Source organism: Pleurodeles waltl, chromosome 3_1 (genome assembly GCF_031143425.1).
Source record: "Pleurodeles waltl isolate 20211129_DDA chromosome 3_1, aPleWal1.hap1.20221129, whole genome shotgun sequence".
NCBI lineage: Eukaryota > Metazoa > Chordata > Amphibia > Caudata > Salamandridae > Pleurodeles > Pleurodeles waltl.
The window spans coordinates 1,606,228,145-1,606,249,074 of record NC_090440.1 but is presented as its reverse complement, the minus strand read 5'-3'; the positions used below and the strand labels follow the sequence as shown (position 1 = coordinate 1,606,249,074).

Here is a 20,930-nt window from a genome sequence, read left to right as displayed (position 1 = left end):
GTTTGGAAAGAACCACTTACCAGCATATGAAGTACAGCAAGCAGATTTGTTTCTGTTGGGATGGTGCGGGGTGTCACCAAAGTGGGGGCCAACTGCTGTTCAATGTTGCGCAGCAGCTGCTGAATGGCCTGCCAGTTCAACCGGTACCTCTGGATGATGTTGTGTTCCCTGAGGCCCTGAAGGGTGGTTCTGGGGCAGAATATCCTCTCCTGCCTTCTGCGCTGCCTTTGGGGTCCCTGCTGGTGTTGTTGTAGCTGCTGTTGTTGCTGCTGGGCTCTGCGTCTGCATGCACGCTGGATTAGTATCACCTCCATGGCTCCCTGTTGCTGCTCTGCTGTTTGTTCTGTGTGTTCTGATTAAATACAGGTGTGTTTGCCCCATTTTAACGCCTGCCCTGACCCAGGCGTTAATTTTTTACGCAAATAGGGCTGTGCGTCCTTTTCTGGCTCCACCTCCCGGCCGTGTGTCATTTTTGCCCAAAACCACAAATACAACGCACAGCCGTTTAAGCCATTGTTTGGACGGGAACGCCTACCTTGCATATAATTAACGCAAGGCGGGTTGCCCCAACCAAAAAATGACGCACACAGCGGAATTTTGTTGTCCGCGGGCTTGGGCGTCAAAGTTTAAATACGGGGCAACGTTTGTGCTGATTGTATGCCCCTTAGTCTGTTCTCACAAAGTTGCTACATTTAGATGACTTCTTTCTAGGTTTTTCTTCTTGACTCACAATTTCTGAGTGCTTCTATGCCGAGGTTTATACAAATTGTTGAGGACTAATGAATACAGACTGCAAAGGGCTATATATTAAGCATTTTCAAAATTATAATTTCGTCATTCAGCACTGACTTCAGGTGCTGAAGTGTCAGACACAGCATAATAAAGTTCATGTGGTGGCTTCATGGGCAATTCTCTTTCCATGCTAAAATATTCTTTCATTCAACTTACCTAACAACATGGAATCACAACAGATGGTTAACTTTGCAGCCTCGATTTTCCTTTGTCGTCTGATGGCTTTGTGTTCTTTTGCCTGTTTTCTGAAGCCATCAACTATATCTTTGCGTTCGTTTTGTCAGCGCCTCTTAAAACAGCTCTTGATTTAAGAGCCCTGATCCATTGCTTTAAGCTTTTTGTCACTAGTGGCGCCACAGTCTCCCATTCCTGATATATAACTTTACCCAGTTTTCATTGATTATTGGACACAGCCATAGCTGCATTATTTTTCCTGTCAAAAAAGTCACAATGTTTTCCTCAGAATCTGAGAATAGATCGACAGCTACGCACACATTTCCAAATTCGTTTATGCCATACAGCACATATTCCCGATTGGCTGTGCTGCATTTCACAAACACAAAAACACAGCGCAGCACAATATCTCCAAAGACTGGCCTGCTGCTCCTGTCAACGCATGGGTTGACATACAACCCTCCCTTTGCAATGCACAGCCTCGCACCACGCTACGTCGCTACCGAGATGAGTGTGTGCGGCCTAGTACAGGATTCCTATGCGTAATCAAACTCGGAAAGAGGCCATGCACCGGATGTGCTGCCCACTACGGCGCTCCTGCGACGAGTCAGTCTTGTTAAGAAGTTAACACATTTCCCCTCGTTGGTGCCTGCTCCAAGCAGGCCTTAGTGTTTGATGCAAAGTCCAGCATGACTGGTTTGTTTAGTGGAAAGCGCATCTTTCCAGCACATCTTGTTTTGCTTGATCATAAATAGCACGCACTGCTTAGCACCTCGCTATATCCTTGAATCCCGTTTGAAATGTCATCCCTCATACAGAATTTTATTTTATTTATTGTCAGAACTTGTAAATTACGGTATACCTTTAGATCACGCGCCGCCATTTTTAAAGCGTGCATTTTAGCTTAGTGTTTTGGTATTCTGTGCTCTTTACTATTAAATAACACATTCGCATTTGTTTAACATTTTAAGAATGTGATCATTAAATTAAAGGAAACATTTCTTTGCAAGAACAATTGTGTAATAAACCACATAAAAAAAGATGAGGTGAATCGAGGTAACTTGCCTCACTCTGCCCCAGCATTACCGGCTTACTCTGCCTTGAGAAACTGTACGAGTGTATGCTGCATGTCCCATGTGTGACCTCTGGCATGGCTTGGCACTCACTCGTTCTCCTTGGCCATGCTTTTACCCCTCTGACTTTGGCCCCATGCAGTGTGCTGGGGAAGGGGGGCGACTTGGCACTTACCTGCTACCTTCCGAGTTGAGCCCAGTGCTCACACCACATGCCTAGACTTAGTAACAGCTCATCTCCTCAACCACCACTAAAACTGGGCTTTATATGCTTTATTCCAAGTAAGGTAACAATGAAAGTGAGCTTACATTTTGGTCACGTTGGCCTTGTCACCTCTCTGATAGGGGCTAAGCAGGAGAGGAGATTCAATAGCACCTCTTTGAATCTGATCTAAGCGCAGGATCACTCGTGAGCACCACAAAAAGGGTCAGCCTCCCAGGTATACCCCCTCAGCACTCACCTTGGTACAGCTAAGTTCTCACTCAATATAATTGACTCGACTTCATTCCCCATCTAAAGTGAGTGCCGTGGAAACACATATTTGAAATAACTTCAAGTTGAATTGTGCTCCATAAGTAACACCCCACTCCAAACCAAAACACATAAATACAAGACATTGTAATTTACGATGCTAATAGCTCTATCCCTGGCAAATGCGAGACCTATTCCATCGCAAATGCTTCGCAAAACATTTGCCTTTACAAGCCAAAACTGCCCCGATTTTCAAATGTGGGCCATATTTGTTTTTGCTATCTGATTTGCTAATCAGGGACACTTATATTTTGGTGAACGGGCCTCTTTTCTGTCCCAGTCAGATACTGATTTTAATCGTAAACAGAAATTTTAATAGGCTATAGGACTAGTGTCATCTAATGTAAAAACTTAATCGAAGAATGATTTGTCTGTTCTCTGCATAATATGTACAGAACAACCAGAAGTTCTTGATTCAGACAGCGAGTGGTGCCACATAGGCTGTGCAACGTCACAATAAAGAAGCTGAGGGGACGATTGTTAAGGTGGCTGAAACACTGGCTGACTACGCACTATTGTAGGGTGACCAGACTTTCAGAGCGAAAAACCAATATATATATATATATATATATATATATATATATATATATATATATATATATAAAAATTCACGTTCCCTCCTCGTTCTGTGAAGTGCCCCAGGTTCCATCTGCTGGTGGGCCCGGACTTTGCCTACAGCCCCGATTCACACCTCATTAAATCCTGCTGTGGTGCTTGAATGGAGCAAGGCAACAGAGCAGGAGAGTTTCAACAAGTAAACTTCTGTCCCAAGTTTATGGGAGGGCCGGTTGAAATGTGAGCCAGCACAACAATGTGATGAATGTGTAGGTTCAACCGAAACTCCCATAAAAACCGGGACATTTTACTGTTTTGGAGTAAAGTGTGGGGACGCCGGGACAGACCTTCAAAAACCGGGACTGTCCGGGCAAATCCAGGATGTGTGGTCACCCTACCCTATTAAAAAAGATTAAAACCAATGCAAGGCCTTTTCATTAAGACCTGCAAGCCAGCAGTATGGGGTTCAGTATCAAAAGCAGCAGACATCCATAAGGATCAGTGAACCAACCCTGCCTTGGTTGATTCTGAACTGCTGTAAGTGCAACATCTGAAACATGACCAGAAAGAAATCCCGCCTGAAAGGAATACAAAAAAATAGTGTGAATCAGCTCTGACAGATGTCACAGACAACGCTCATAGTTTACAGCCCGAAATCCACTGACGGTGTTAACCTATTGGTCACTGTGATGTGGTATTCATAATCCCTACTAAAAATGTATTTTAAGGACACTATCAGACTTTCCAAACTCAATTTGAATACTTACCTTGGCAAAATGAAACAGGAGTGAGGCATTGGCAAATATCTTCTGCTGTGTACTGGAATGTGGAATAAGCATGATATTTGTTAGTATTGTAATGTCACATAGCATGGTCTCTGCAGATCAGGAGCAGGAGACCTAGCCTGGCTCATGCGAACCAAGAATTTGGCATTTAAATTTGGCGTCTTTGAGCTGTGGACCTACACCTAATGCAAAATAAAGCCCGATTTAACATTCTTTTGATTTATTTAGCAGCAGATGGACACCAGTAACATACCTTGTACAAGGAGAGACATAGTTGCAACGTGCCCTATGCATTTGAATTTTTGTACACAGAACTGTAGCGCTCAACTGTATAAAGAATTCTTTATGAGTCGTAATTTTAGTAAACCTGTCATATAAGTGTCTTAGACCCATATGTAGATATTGTAACACTAGTCCAAGTATACTTATCATAAAAGTGAAAAGGACTCCCCATGGCAGGTGAATATGATAGAACACATTATAGTTACTATGTTCTCTTGGCATATTAAGGCTACGCAGAAGTCAAATACAATCTATATATTGTGTACCTTCTTTTCTGGAGTGGGAAAAGGACCCAGTATGTCAGGCAAATTGAGGGGGAGATATTTTATGTCCAGTGATTGAGATATACATATTAATGCCCTTATGCCAGAGCCAATATTAATGAATACATTTTTCAAACTTCTCCTTCTTGAAGTCAAAATATAGTTGGATGTCATCCACATGCATGTGATAATATGGGTCAATGATGCAATGTAGCGATTGAAAAGGTAGTTGAGAGAGGCAATCTGAAGGGCATAGTAAGAGACACTGTCCCTCTGATGCTATTGATAACCGGTGGAGGAGCATACCATGATGAATGACATCATCAGTGAAGTCTTGTGCTGTAAGTGCATGTTCGACTACACTCTACACTTTATACTCAGAGGTCCAACAGGGCGTTCACTTCCACCCTGAGTTCAGAAACAGGACACATGACTGTTAAGCAGTTAATTAGCCCCTGGGTCTGAGGACAGTTGAGACATGACCCATGTGTAATATTTCCCCATTACAGGAAAGGCCATGTAAAGGGCTTTACGTAGAAAGGATCATGTGTATCTGTAGTCACATTTGAGTTGCTGAGTGGCTTTTCATTTGCTGGAGAGATGGTAATGAGATTGTTGATGTGGAGGACCAGGTTGCAAAGGCCTAAGCTGAAGGTAGTAGTGGGCAGTGGTTGTACTCCTATCCTATTCATACAGCAATCTTGTCATTTTTAATTTGCATTATGTCATGACATTATGGGGCTGATTTTCTGTTTGGCAGACGGCGAGTACTCTGGCGGGATGGTGGAGGACATTGACCATGCCATACTGAGGGCCAGCTCTTAACATTCTCAAGAACTGCAGTCATGGCATTTTACAAAAAACAAATTCCCAAAGCCCAAACCTGTTTTCGAAAAATGAAATACTCATGACTCCCACATGATAGAAGTTTTATCCCATGGTGTGGGGGCAGGGTCGGTCTAGGACAGAAAATAGGGCCAGGCATTAGAATAAAAGTGGTGAATCAGCTAGCACAGTGGTTCAGGATTACAAATTGACGACGTTTTGAACTTATACTGGCATTCTATAGGAGTATTTTGCAAGGTATGCAAGACTGAATTGATTTGAGCTTGCTGCAGGCAATGCTTATTTTAATAGCACGGGTGGGGAAGACCATAAAACACGCCCACAAGCAGCCTAAAAGCTGGCTCATGTCCTGACTTACCAGGCAAGCCCTTTGGGCACTGCCTCATTGCCCTATAGGCCAGTTTGACCTTGTGTGGTGAGGTTATTAATATGTTTTTTACTCTCCCTCACCACCAGGACAACACTTAACAATGACAATAACTGCCATCACAGCCTTTTTCAAAAACAAACTCCGAGAGTGGGAGTTTGTTTTTGAAAAATGAAAAACTAATGACCGCCACACAGTGAGAGTTTTCTTTCATGATATGAGGATCATTATGTTTTTTTACTGTCCCTCAATGCCAGGTTTTACCTTGCTGTGATGGACAGCAGTAAAAGCCATCCAATTGCCCACTCTAAGTTGGACAGGCAGTCGGATGGCTAACCTCTGTGAGCATGTCAGAGCTTATTTTATTTTATATTATTGTGGAAAGGTGATACGTATAGGGTAAAACATCTATTACCCTCAGAGGTTGACTTGAACCTTTTGACTCAGACATGAGTATGAAATCATCCAATCAGACACTGTGAACCAATAAACATCAAGTATAACATCAAATAATAACATAATCAATTTGAGTCAGTAATTTAAACACACCGTGACCTATGTGGCCATGAATCACCACACCAGTTTAGTAAAGTTTAAACATTTATTGCCCTTTAGATTAACAATGCTAAAATCACGTAAATCATATGCAAGACCAAATTATAGAAATAGAGAAACATCACATGCTGTCCAAAAAAAACTGAAAATCTCAATCTAACTAAAACGTTTAACATTATACACTCCAGAAGAATAATGCAGAATAACAATAGAATCAAGTGGAAAATAGAAGTGGCATACATTTAATTTGTGCGGCTGAATGAATCACAATTAGTAAATATACATTCAAAATTAGATATTAGGTCAGGCGTCCCTAACCAACATTCTAATTCGAAGACCATGTGTGGGCTACATGCAAAAATAAAAATAAGACAAAAATTAATTTGGAAAACATCTAACTATGGCACTAACCAAAATAAGCGGTTGGATTTTCTAAGGAAGAAAAACCTGCAAGAAAGACAAATGCACATTGGTTATACCTCTCCTAAATGGATCAGCAATCAGTAGAATATTCATCAGCAGAGCACAGGAACATCAGGTCTTCAGGGAACAGCATCTGGCCATGAAAGGGGAAACAGTTCTTTAAAGTTGGGCCTAATATAACCAAACTGTTAGAATCATAGGCGAGAACTAAGCAACATCTGAACAGATCTCAGAAAAATAAAGAACTAACTTACATCATCTATAGCTTTGCCATGTTAAAGTCCCAAAAGTTACCAACTAAGCCTCTATTGGACAAGACTATGAGGTGGTTTAACATTGGGCCTCATTATGAGGCTGGCGGTCTTAAGACCGTAAGCCTTACGATGGTGGTCGGACCGCCGCAGACAGGGCGGTCCGACTACCCCATTATGACCGTGGCAGTCCCGGCTGTTGTAATCCGCCAGCCTTTCCATGGCGGTAAACACTGCCATGAAAGGTTGGCAGAATGGGGCCATTGGGGGGCCCCCAGGGGCCCCTGCACTGCCCATGCAATCGGCATGGGCAGTGCAGGGGCCCCCATGTACAGCCCTATTGCGCATTTCACTGCCCAATTTACGGGCAGTGAAATGCTAGACGAGTGCTGTCACACCCAACACCCCACAACATTGCCACCTGCTCAATTACGAGCGGGCGTCAATGTTTTGGTGAGTGTTCCGCTGTGCCAGGGGACGAAAATGCTGTTTTCATCCGCTTACCCAGTGGAACACTCCTAATATGGCGGGCAAAAGACCTCCAGTACTGGCGGTCTTTTGCCTGCTGCGGCATAATGAGGCCCATAATCTGCACTTCAGATGTGTCTCTTCACATTTTCTGCACCCAGGATTGGTTTAGGCTGCCACTCCTCTCTTGCCTCCAGTCATCAGTTTCCATACAAAAATTACATTTAAGCAACGTAGTAACATAACATTTGCTTTCTGCCAAAAACTAAAACTCGAGCAAGAACAAAATATGCAACATGAAAACTAGACATTGAGCACGGAGGCTCATTGTCTAGAACTAACGTGAGCAGTAAAAGCAGGACAGACATTTCCACTGTAGAAGTCACACAGGATGTGTGAAGAAACATTATTTTGCAAAGTTAGCACAACATTTAAGCATTGTGCCTCTGGAAATTTACTAAAACGTAAGGCCTTTTTAACTAATGCTAAAACATGAAAAATAAAACCATTAACCTTTTAGTATATATTAATACTCATCTTGTCACTATATTTTATCATGATTAAACAAAACATATTTTTATTGGTCATTATATAATTTAATGTCAAACTTCATTATGGCTGACACCAGAGAAATCACATTTCAAAGTGCACGATTTATTTTCTAGCACACCGTTTTCAGTTAGGCCTTTTAATACACATTATTTCAGATTATATTTTAGTGACACATTTTTATTAATAATGTTTGCTCTCTAACACCTCTGACTGCCCATACTCCCTTAGACCGCCAAAGGAGTATGCCGATGAACCTGGAGTAGGCTGTCATGGATGGAGTACTCTCTCCGACAAGCTCTAAATCAACCACTGTGTTTTTTCTGTATTCACTTTCATTTTGTAGTGATGCCTTTCACAATTCCTGTATAGCATAATGTGTTGTTTATATTGAATGCAATAACATTTTCACAGACTTGCAACAGTAACTCATCTGAGATAACAAACGTGACGTAACTGAGTCTGCTAGATAATATTTAATTCAGACTTTAGCATCCCTGCAGGAATCATCCACACTATCAAAATTTAGACAAGTATTTGTTCTAGCTGTAAATTCAACAAGAGCAGAATAAATATGTGGTGATCCCAAATGCTAACTTCAATTAAAAAAATAACATAACATGTTTTACGTGCAACACACAGTAGGTGGAATTTGTTTATTTATAGATGTGCACAGGTGGGAGCTATCTCTGAATGGAATTATATATGTGCATTAAAATTAGTTATTTCACATTTTAATTCATATATGTGTATTAGTATGGAGCTATAGCAATTAAAACAAAATCATTATGATGTGCTTTAGTGTGTTTCTGCCTTAAACAAATCTCAGCCCCAGTCCTTGACTTCATCTTTTAATAATTGGCTGCCATATCAAGATGTTCATTATATGTTTATATTTCTCACTTGAAACCACAAACAGCAAGATGTGTGCTGTTTATTTCATATGGCATAATGTTCTCGAAAAACTAGTTGGAGTTTTCCTTTTGCTATTTTTCAACGCCATTATGCTAGCACCCTGTATGGCATTTCACAATTGTTTTTGTTGTTGTTTATAACTAGTTTGTTTTGACACTTCCGGATGACATCACATCTGAAGGAGTAAATCGACATTCATTTAGTGGGATAGTGCTAAATGGGTATGTCTATTTGGCATGTTAGATTATTGCAGTATGATTTGTTGAAATTATTTTATTTTATGTTTTTTGATTCCAATGGTGTCGCAAAACACATCTGCTTTATATTAGGTGACTTGCACCACCAGCAAGGAAAGATCAGAATCACAAACATGGAATTGCCAATGGATCCAGGATTCAGCTGTATCGAAGGAGTCAAACATTTTGCATACATCTTGCCAGTGGCCATGGACACTTAAATTCTGTGGCATCACTTACAACCGGGTACAAATACGAAGACCTAAAAGGAAGTAATGAGTTGTCAAAGTGAAACAGATTTGAGTGTCTATAGTGTTAAAAATACAGCTTACTTGCATTGTGTGAGTACAATCATGTATTGTACACAATATGCATTTTTCTAAACTGGCCAGAATGTTAATTTGTGTTTTTCCATAAACCGCACTTTCAAATTAGGGTTCAGTTCTCGATTAAATTGCACAAAGGTTACCATTATTAAGTGATTTAAGGTGTACTTACTGCTGTTATTATATATCTTTGTTTATGGATATTTAATCAATTATTGATTACATAAGCATAAGAGCCCTGCCATGAAATATTCACAGTGCACAGTTGGTCATAGCAATGTGCCAATTCCTGTGGTCTTTCTTTGTGACTTGGCCTAAATATGTGAACATTAGTTGAGAAATACTCCTCTCAAGCATAGTGGAATGGAATTGAGGTTATTTCTGACAACATATCAATATATGAATGCCAGTCACTTCTTATGTTGCTCTGCCTTTTTGTTGGACCCTGATTCTTTCTTCAGGGTCATCCCAGATTCCTGCCTTCTTTCACATTCCTTTGCTATATCCATTTTTGTTGGCTTTTAAAGCTTCCTGCTAACCAGTGATAAAGTGCTTGTGCCCTCTCCCTAAAACATGGTAAAACTAGCCTACAAGTGATTGGTACATTTAAATTACTTATAAGTTCCTAGTACATGGTACTACAAGTAAGTAAGTAAAGGGGTTTTGTAGAGTGTTCAAATGCCTGAGGGCGTCTTGGCACTAGTATACCTGACAGAATAGTAGGAAATGGTGACAAGTTAGTTAAACAACTTGGGAGAAGAGACACATCTTCAAACCCTTCCTAAATGTGCTCACATTGGGTTGAGATCTTAAAGACCATGGCAGACAGTTCGTAAGTCTGGAAGCACAGAAATAAAAACTCCCTCCACCTCTACAATGCTAAAGTCAGATTTTAGGCTACTATTCTGAAAATGCCACTTTTCAAAAGTTGACATTTTTCTATCAATATCCTGGGTCACCTGACTGTGAATGGCTCTCCTGTTGTGTTTTGTGTATTGCTTCCCCACAAAGAATGCCTAGGTGTAAGGGGAGTGGGGCTTCCTGATAGGGTGGCAAGAGAGAAGCTGTACCCTGTCCTGATTGTACTTCATGCTGCCTGCAACACAAGCAAAGGAAACTGAAACCAGGCCTGCCCTTGTCTTTGTCACCCTGGGCAGTTTGGAGGGAGGCTCAGGGAAAGAGGAAGAAATGACCAGATGCATTTTTGGGGGTAGGTTAGGGAACTTCCCCACACAAAACCCAGTGCCAGATATGAAAGTAGGACCATGAGAGTCTCTCATCAAAACACTCCTGGGCCAGTGGTAGAATAAAAAGAAGGACCACCTTGGAGACTGAGGAAAATGATCAGCCCTGCTGGCTGAAGAAGGATTGGAACTCATTGCAGGATAGCCAGAGGGACTCCAAAGTTCTATTGGCCAACTTCATATGTAAGCTACAGGGACATAAGAAGCTTCCAGAGGCCTCCCCACAACTGCCCAGCTGACTAACTACAACTGGACCTGTCTAAGCCCTACTCCTGGCCTCTGCTGGAGTGTGCCGTGATACCCAGAAGTACCCCTTACATCAGGACCATTGGCTGGCTTCAGTGATAAGTCCTACTGAAGAAAATCATTTTTGGGCTCCTCTTGTACACAATGTACCTTTTCATGCAGAAAATCACCCACTCACGTTGACTGGCAATGCAAAGCTCCAGCGGGACTTGCTGTTCGCACCAGAAGTAATGACCAGCACCTCAAGACCATCACTTCACATCTGCAGCAACGATCCATGACAACCAACCGATGCGAAGCTCTATTGACAACAATCTCTTCATGCTGCAGCAACGACCCTCCGCGATGCTCGACCTGCTCCATGCAGTAACAGCCTCCTCATTGCAGCAACTCCACAACCTTTCGTGCAGGACTTGTGGAGGTCACTCTTCACCAGGATTAACCTGGTCCCAGTATTTGACTCACACTCCACTGCATTCAGCCTGAACTTGTGATTTTCTGCTGGTCCTGCACGACCAGTTAATCACAAATGGTGCTTTGTGCTTCTTGACACTATTTTCAGCTAAAACTTTAAAAACTCATATCCCCGGTTCTGCTGACTGAATTTTGATTTAGTTGTATCATTTTATTTTTTAAAATGTACTCTATTATTCTAAATTGGTTTGGGATTTTTCTTGAGTTGTGTTTTCACTTTATTACTGTTTGTGTGTCACATAAATACTTTAAACATTACGCCTAAGTTAAGCCTGATGCTTTGTGACAAGCTACCAGAGGATAAACACAGTTTAATTTAAAGACTTTTGTGGTTCATCATGACAAGTTATTTCATACATCATTAAAATGACAAACTAAAATGCTCTTCTGTCATTCTCCTTAGTCATGACTAACTGTTGCAAAAATCATGATGAGTGACCTTGCGGTGTCAATACGAGGCACTCAAAACATTTTAAACAACAGCCTGGAACAGGAATGTGCGGGCACCCTGGCCACAAAACGGTAAAAGCCATTCAACTGGTGTTAGACCTGACAGCCTTAGTGTGGTCACCCCTAACTTTTGCCTGCCTCCCTCCACTTTTTTGACACTGTTTTTGCTGGTTTTAGGACTCTGCACACTTTACCACTGCTAACCAGTGCTAAAGTGTCTATGCTCTTTCCCTTAAAACATGGTGACATTGGCTCATAACCCATTGACACATTTAGGCCCGTATTTATACTTTTTGACGCTAAACTGCGCTAACGCAGTTTAGCGTCAAAAAGTTTAGCGCCGGCTAACGCCATTCTGAAGCACCATGCGGGCGCCGTATTTATTGAATGGCGTTAGCCGGCGCTAGCAGACCGGCGCTGCCTGGTGTGTGTGGAAAAAAAACACGTACACCAGGCAGCGCCGGCGTTGGGGAAAATGGCGTTAGGGCGTCTTAAAATGGTGCAAGTCAGGTTGACGCAAAAAAATCGCCTCCACCCGATTTGCTCCATTTTTAACGACGCCCAGACGCCATTTACATGACTCCTGTCTTAGTAAAGACAGGAGTCATGCCCCCTTGCCCAATGGCCATGCCCAGGGGACTTATGTCCCCTGGGCATGGTCATTGGGCATTGAGGCATGCAGGGGGGCACAAATCAGGCCCCCCTATTCCAAAAAAAAAAAAAAAAAAAATTATACTTACCTGAACTTACCTGAATGTCCCTGGGATGGGTCCCTCCATCCTTGGGTGTCCCCCTGGGGTGGGCAAGGGTGGCAGGGGGGGTCCCTGGGGGCATGGGAGGGCAGCTGTGGGCTCATTTTGAGCCCACAGGTCCCTTAACGCCTGCCTTGACCCAGGCGTTAAAAAGAGGCGCAAATGCGGGGTTTTTTGCCCCGCCCACTCCCGGGTGTGATTTTTGCCCGGGAGTATAAATACGACGCATTTGTGTCGCAGTCATTTTTTTGGACGGGAACGCCTACCTTGCATCTCATTAATGCAAGGAAGGCGTTCACGCAAAAAAATGACGCTCTTTCCTCATACTTTGGCGCTAGACGCGTCTAACGCCAAAGTATAAATATGGCGTTAGTTTTGCGCTGAATTTGCGTAAAAAAAAAAGACGCAAATTTGGCGCAAACGGAGTATAAATATGCCCTTTAATTTACTTCCCTATTTAATTTAGTCCCTAGTAAAGTTCACCACCTGTGCCCAGGGTCAGTAAATTAAATGGTACGAGTGGGCCTGTAGCACTGATTGTGCCACCCACATAACTAGCCCCTTAGTCATGTCCCAGGCCTGCCATTGGAAGGCCTGTGTGTGCAGTTTCACTGCCACTTCGATTTGGCATTTAAAAGTACTTGCCAAGCCTTAAACTCCCCCTTTTCTACATTTAAGTCACCCTTAAGCTAGGCCCTAGGTAACCCATAGGGCAGGGCGCTGTGTAGACAAAAGGCAGGGCATAAACCTATGTGTTTTATGTGTCCTGGTATTGGAAAACTCCTAAATTCGTTTTCCACTGCTGTGAGGCCTGCTCCTTTCATAGGCTAACATTAGGGCTACCCTCATATACTGTTTGAGTGGTAGGTTCTGATTAGAAAGGAGTAGACAGGTCATATTTAGTATGGCCGGAATGGTAATACAAAGTCCTGCTGACTGGTGAAGTTGGATTTTATATTACTATTTTAGAAATGCTGCTTTTAGAAAGTAAGCATTTCTTTGCACTTAAAATCCTTCTGTGCCTTACAGCCTGTCTCCAATCCACGTCTGGGCTGGGCTGGTTGACAGCTCCTTTGTGCATTTCACCCAGACAACCACAAATACAGGGTGCTCAGTCATACCTGCACACATCTGCATTCTGAATGGGCCTTCCTGGGCTGGCAGGGAGGAGGGCCTGACACTTACATTTCAAAGGACAGTGGGTTGCCCTCACACAAAGGACTGCGAAACCCACTACTGTGACCCTGGCAGACAGGGTTGTACTGAAAGGGGACCTTGTGCACTTCAAAACCACTCTTTGAAGTGTCCCCCACTTCAAAGGCACTTTTGGGTATATAAACTGGGTCCCTGACCCTACCAACTCAGACACTTCTTGGGCTAGACACTCTGCAGCAGAACCTGAAACCTGCCCAGAGAAGCTGCCTGGCTGCCCAAAGAACTGACCTGGACTGCTTTGCAGTAAAGGACTGCTGCCTTGCTGTTGCCCTGCTGCCTTGCTGACCTCTGGCTCTGCTGAGAAGTGCTCTCCAAGGGCTTGGTTCGAGCTTGCCTCCTCTTTCCTGAAGTCTCAGGGCCTCAAAGACTTAATCTATGCAAAGAAACTCCTTGTGTGGTGAAAATTGATGCACAGCCTGCCGGAATTGGCTCACAGCCTTCCTAGCGGTGAACGAATCACTGCATTGCCGAACTGGAACGACGCAGCCCGGCTACCCAAGTGGAGATCGACGCAGCGCCAGTGTTGCGACCAGAACTTTAACGCACAGTCCACTCGATCGACACATCGATGAGCCGGAATGACACAGCTCAAATTCGTGCAAGAAGAATCAACGCATCGCCTGCAGTGCAACAGAAATTCCGAGGCATCGGCCACCGGATCGACTCAGCATCTGTGACTTCTCACTGCACGCTCAGGATTTCCACGTAACGTCCCTGGGCATCAAGAGACCCCACATCGCAAAGAGGATTCAAGCCTGCGTGCCAGAAATTCGATGCAAAGTCCTTGTCGCATGAAAAAGAATCAACGCATCGTCTGTGTGCACCCAGAAATCCGACGTACACCCTTCGTTTTCCACACATCTTCTCCTCTGTGGCTTCCGTGCGCACACCAGGTACTTTGTTCTGCAAGAGACACTTGTTGCTTTTTAAAGACTTAAGGACTCTTCTTATCATTGCAAAAGTGATATTTCAACGTGTACTTATAAAAACTTGATTGTTTTGACCTTATTCAATTCAGACACATATCTTAGATTTTTTTAAACCTGTGTTGTGTACTTTTGTGGTGTTTTCACTGTGTTATTGCATGATTTATTGCAAAAATACTTTACACATTGCCTTCTAAGTTAAGCCTGACTGCTCAGTGCCAAGCTACCAGAGGGTGGGCACAGGATAATTTGGACTGTGTGTGACTTACCCTGACTAGGGTTGTGGTCCCTATTTGGACAAGGGTGTATTCCTCTGCCAACTAGAGACCCCATTTCTAACAACTGACAAGTAACATTTGGTCATTGGTTCATGCTTCCCCTTGTGCATGTCGGAAATGCAGTTCCGATAATGCACTCCTGTGCCAGGCTGTGGTGTACTGAACTCCATGGGCTAACTTTTCACTGTAACATGAAAGTATGATATTGCCACTCTGATCGTCGTCACTTCAGTGACTGCCCTTAATGTTAGAATTGAAACATGCTGGGCCATTAGGCTTAATAATAATGGATTTTGGAAGGCCTGTCTACTTGGATTTGATACTGGCAGTAGCTGAACAGTACCATGCAACTCGAAGTAAGAACCTCTTCAATCTTCAAATTCCTAGAGTTTCCAAAAGGGGATCTTCAGTATAAGATGTGGCTGTTGCAGCTCCTTGTTTGTGTTCCTTCTGTTTCTTTCACTGTATGTATTGCCCCTTCTTTTCTGACCTACAAGAAGGAATTTGAAAGTGATTTTTTTTTACTATTGCCTACTCTTCTAGAATTTGCTATTATTGATTATGGTGGCTCTTTAACTTTCATTTTTTAAATATTGTTTTCCTTACTGCAAGGTTTAATTATTTTTACCATACAGACCGCAGGAGTCATTTTTGGCTAGATTCATAGTTAACAAATAAACTAAACTAAACCAGTAGTAGTAAATTGAAATAACTGAAATATGTGTTAGATTTGTATGCCATTTTAAGCATGACACCTTGAGACAAACTCAATGGTAAAATTGCTTTGTGCTAGATGAAGAATTTATTTTATCTCAATTGTTTCAAAAGTGGGTAGTCAACGTATTTCATCCATGAACAGTATGGAATATTTTCATACAAAATACAAAAATAAGGCAATGGAGAATATAAAATATTGAAAAATACTACTAGAAACACAAGAAAAAGAAAGATAATTTTATATAAAAAAGAGCTAACCAACACCTAAAGTACGGGAGTCTGAATGAGGACACATCTAAACATGTCAGTACTGCCCATAGTCACAATTAAGTCCAAGCTGTCAATCTTATCTTTGTGTTCAAAACTCACATGTGATACAGATTATCACACAGTTACAAAGTCAACAATGATGAACTTCGAAAAGTATGACTTGGAACACTTTCTTGGGAGTCTCTGGTGCTCTATGCGTAAGAAGTATGTTTGCTTGAGCTACTGATGCAGGATAGTCATCCTAGTACATTAAAATCCAAACATTGTTAATAACACAAGTACATCTATGACCTTCAAACAATTTATAAACCTTTTGGCAGCCTGTCCACGTGACTGAAATACATTCAATGTATTAAAACCGTGTGGCAACACAGGGACATTTAAAATGGTCCAATTGAGTAGACACTTCTTCAGAGTTATTTGTTATTTATTGATTGATATAAAGAGGGTCTCCCCTTAACGACTTATTATCTTCATTTGAAAGTGAGTGTTAATCATTTAATATACTAATATTGTTAGTAAATCTGCTAGTGAAAATGGAGGTCCTCTACTATTTAATCATCTCATGCTTAGTTAAACATGGTAAACATTATGAGAAGATGCGTAGCAAACTTTAAAGTGTTACAAAGTGTTAAAAATGAAACACAACCTGTCAGGAAGCCTAAAGTCCAACTAGCATTTAATTTTAATCCAAAATAGCAGGCAGCAAACACAAATGAAAGATAATTGTCTTTTCAACTGACTATGGTTCTCATTAGAAAATGGTCAGTTGGAGCTAAAAGCTAAAAACATGTAAAACTGAACTAGTATATATGCAACTTCTCTCAATACAAGTCAATGTGATATGACCAGGTGAAAGAACCTGTTGTTCACACCAAAAATGTATCTAATGTGCTGTACCAGGTCTTCCATTCAAGAAGACACAAGGCACCATTGAATGGAAGAAAACTTTTAAATGCACACTAGCTTCTCTTATCACAAAATCCAGCTTCCCTTGCTCGGCATGAAAGCAAGATTATGCTATTGAAAACGTACTGCATACAACAAGGAGCATTATGGCTTCTGGGCCATGAAAAGTGTGTGGGATTACTACAGTGCCACAGGAAGCTTCAAACAAATAGAAAACAGTATTTATATTTGACTAACAGTTGAAACATTCGTGATTACGTATATGATTATTATTATAATTTATATTCATGGATGGATATCAATACAAAATAAACAACTTTTAATTATATTTTGACAAAGGCCGTTCTCAAATACATTGTCTGTTGTGGTGGAATCTTTTAGATCAATAATTTAGCAATTATTATTTACACTCATTTTGGTGTACTACTTTTCATTTAGTCATATTTTGTAATGATTTCTGGTGAATAATTTACTTCATTGTTCATGTCATTCAGGCGCGTTTTTTGGCTTCCTTCTCTTTGATTGTCTATTCATTCTATGTTTTTGACAGTAAAATGTTAAATACTTCAGAATTATTTATTTCGCTAATATTTTTCACTTACTTTAAGACCCATTGACAGTATGGAATTGTTATATTGCATACTTATTATATAGTTTACAACTCATTTCAGCAGGAAAAACAATTAAATATTTGTTTCCTTTATTGGTAATTGTTTAGCATTAATACATGATAGCTCAGTAAAACAGAAACTGTCCAACATGAACTTGTATGACATAAAAGATACGCACTATTCGGCATGTTAATGGAATTACACCTTTCTTTAACAGATTATTCCATCATATTGTTGATAAAAGGGGGAAATATCTCAGGCACAAATACCTACCAGGCTCTTGTCAACAAAACCTTTGGAGTGATTGGATTCCTGTTGGTTTCATTACTGCAGTTTTTCTATTCATTTATTGGTAAGTTTTATTCAGTTATACATACCACTACATTTCGGTCAGAGGAAACAGAAGATGTAAAACACGTTTTGCCCAGAGTGACTACTGTTAAATGTGAAGTTTGGGTGTCATTTAACTGACATATATGGATTCTGAGCATTCGAGGTTTCGTGGCAAAATGAGCAGATGCTTTTACTTGAAGAGATTTGTTCAACTTAGTAACCAGAATACCCGGGGTTTGTCAATTTAAATTGCAACTTTTGTTTAAGATTTGTCAATCTGAATATAATGTGGAAAGGAACTGTGCAGCTATGGTTGGGTCTGAATTTCCGTTGAAAATGTAATTTTTGCTCTGCTTTTAATTTTGGTGCAATTTGATGAATCTGTATGAAACTTTCTTATCATATTGCGAAAATGGCTTTGTTTTGGTCAATAGTGTAGCAAGGGGGCAATGGACTATGGTGCAAGCTAAGAAAATTGCCCCTTTGACTGCTGTTGGGATAGAACAATACAGCCAGGTTTCAGTAGGCCCTTCAGGGCTTTGGGCCCCGATGTCACTGCACTTGACACACCTAACAGGAAACAAGCACTGATCAATCCCCAAAATGGTACCATGAACCCTTTGAGCCTCCTTCTGCTCCACCCATTTGATGAAGCAATGTCCTGCCACCACATAGATACATCTTCCACTGATGGTCCCGCAACCAAACCTGAAACAAAAACAGCAGTAAATGTTTACACAGAAGCCCAGATGTGCTGCCCTCCCCCTGGATTTGCGCACATATCTCTGAAAGCAGTCAGAAGCAATCATGCGGTTGGGGCAATCATGCGCCCTAGCTGCATGATGTCCTCCTGTGCCCAGTCACAATTGCCAGCCTCGAGAGCTGCACCAATCCGGAATGAGTGTGTCCATATTTGAAATGAGTGACCCCCAATCACGCTGGCATCTTGTGCAGAACAGAGAGGAGCTGGAAAGTGGTTACCCTTGCCCCTGACCAGTGCCAGAAAACGAATCCCCGCAAAACCCCCCATTGTGCAAACCAACCTGTAACACCATGCCTCTGGGCAGAGCTTCGATGCCGGGAGCATCTGCATGTCCCGACCCTTCAAACCTACCACGCAGTAACAGTGAAAAGTCAGAGAAAAGCATTGAGAATGCAGGCAAAGGAGTATCCTCAGTAGAGACAAGGATGTCCTAGTTGGAAGAAGGTTTGCCAAGTTGTGTTGTGTTATTTACAAAGAAAAGGCCAAAGAAAGGAATTGAAGATGGCCGAAGAGAAGCCAGAAGGTTAAGTTGTAGTTCTATTGTTGCATTCAGCTAGTTGCTAGGATACGCGCGCCACTTGAGAGTTTCGTACCTCAACTGTGACCTCACAGGAACCAGATGTGCAGAGAGAGCGCGACTTCTGAGGTAAACGTTCTTGTGAGGAAAAACTACACTCCGCATGTGGTTTTACAGATAACGAGTTATCAGCAGATATTAATAGTTCAAAGAGAAAAGGCATTAACTGATTCAGAAAGTCTTCAAGTGTTTTAACAAATTGTTGGTTGAGAAGGACAATCAAAAAACGTTGACGGACATTTACATATTTAAACAACAACCGCTATTCTTGTCACAGATATATAACAATGAACGTAGGAAGACTTCAATTGGAAGTTCAACATGCATTGTTTATATCAAGCATGAAAGCTACTTTTGTGACAACAACAATAATTCGAAGACAGTCCAGAGGAATTCTTTACCTCGACTAATGCAACAATAAAATTACAATTAACTATATATTCCTGCAGTATAATCAACAACATGATTCACTAAGAACTATACTCCAAAAAAATTGGCATGTTTTACAGAACGATCCCATTATTAATGATCATATAGAGACCCATCCGTCCATAACATTTCGTAAAGCACGTTCTTTGGGAGACTATCTAACCAGAAGCTATTTTTCAGTAAAAACTAAGACATCTTGGTTGAGCCAAAAAAGTTTGGGATTTTGGAAATGTGGCCATTGTAAGGCCTGTAAGTATGCTCAAAATACACATAAATACCAAACTTTTGATGGCCGTCAGTGCGAGATCAAAGACCGGATCTGAATTTGTGATTTATGTCATTGAATGTGGATGCCAAAAAAAATATATTGGAAGTACCATTCATAAGTTAAAAGTTAGGTTCTTACAACACTTTAGAGCCATAAAAAATCAAGATAAAACCTATCCTCTGGCCAAACATTTTTGGGAAGCACACAAAGGAGAATGTGGTACTCTAGCTTTTTATGGTATCAAACATATTAAAAAAAATCCCAGAGGCGGCAATAGAACGCTTGAGCTCAGACAAATGGAATCCAAGATGATTTTACTATTGGGCTCTGAGTCCCCATTGGGGCACAATCTTGATGCTGAGCTCCATGTTCATCTTAGATGAGAATACTTCGTTTATTGCTTTTAGTTATACCTTAAAAAGAGACTCCCTATGTTTTCTAACTTTAAAAACAGTAGTGCTATTTTAGCAGTATGTTACTTACATTGGGTGAAGATGGGTGAGAAGATCATAACTAACTTAGATGAACATGCCATGATGGAATTTGTAAAGTGGATATGACTGATTAACTTTCCTTATTTTGAGTTCATACTACAGTCTGATGAAATTTAGATGGAATAAGTTCGTATACAGATCTGCTCTGTGCCATTGATGATGGCTGTTTGATTTTATTTCCCTGTAACTTGGCGAATGTAGAATATTAAATATCATCTATAGAGATATATAAATATATATAGATTATAATATGGACAAGAGATTAATAGAACTGGTTGCTTTAATTGGAGTTTTTGCAACACTTTAATGCACTTTATATGCTCTTTTGCACTTATTATTAGTTTAAATTTTCAGCACTTTGCACTTTTTGCTAAGGCCTTTTTTTAAATACAACCTATCCACATGAGTGTCTATGGAATCACCTATTATACAGATAAGGATAGTGAGGAATCAGATTTGATTATATAGGCATTAGATGTACACTATAGCATTACAATACAATCATTGTTATTGTCAAACATAATTTTAATACAGGATATTAATTAGTTATTAATAACTATTTATACATATAACAAATGATAA

The 20,930-nt window shown here is 41.0% G+C and overlaps 1 protein-coding gene across 1 annotated transcript in view; it reads left to right on the top strand.

Annotated features, from left to right (window-relative positions):
- The window catches only part of SLC38A11 (solute carrier family 38 member 11), a 454,649-nt gene that overhangs the window by 38,115 nt on the left and 395,604 nt on the right, over positions 1-20,930 (top strand). The window contains exon 3 of the mRNA XM_069221362.1: positions 17,702-17,836. Coding sequence (XP_069077463.1) covers positions 17,702-17,836 — 135 coding nt within the window. The remainder of the gene's footprint in view (positions 1-17,701; positions 17,837-20,930) is intronic.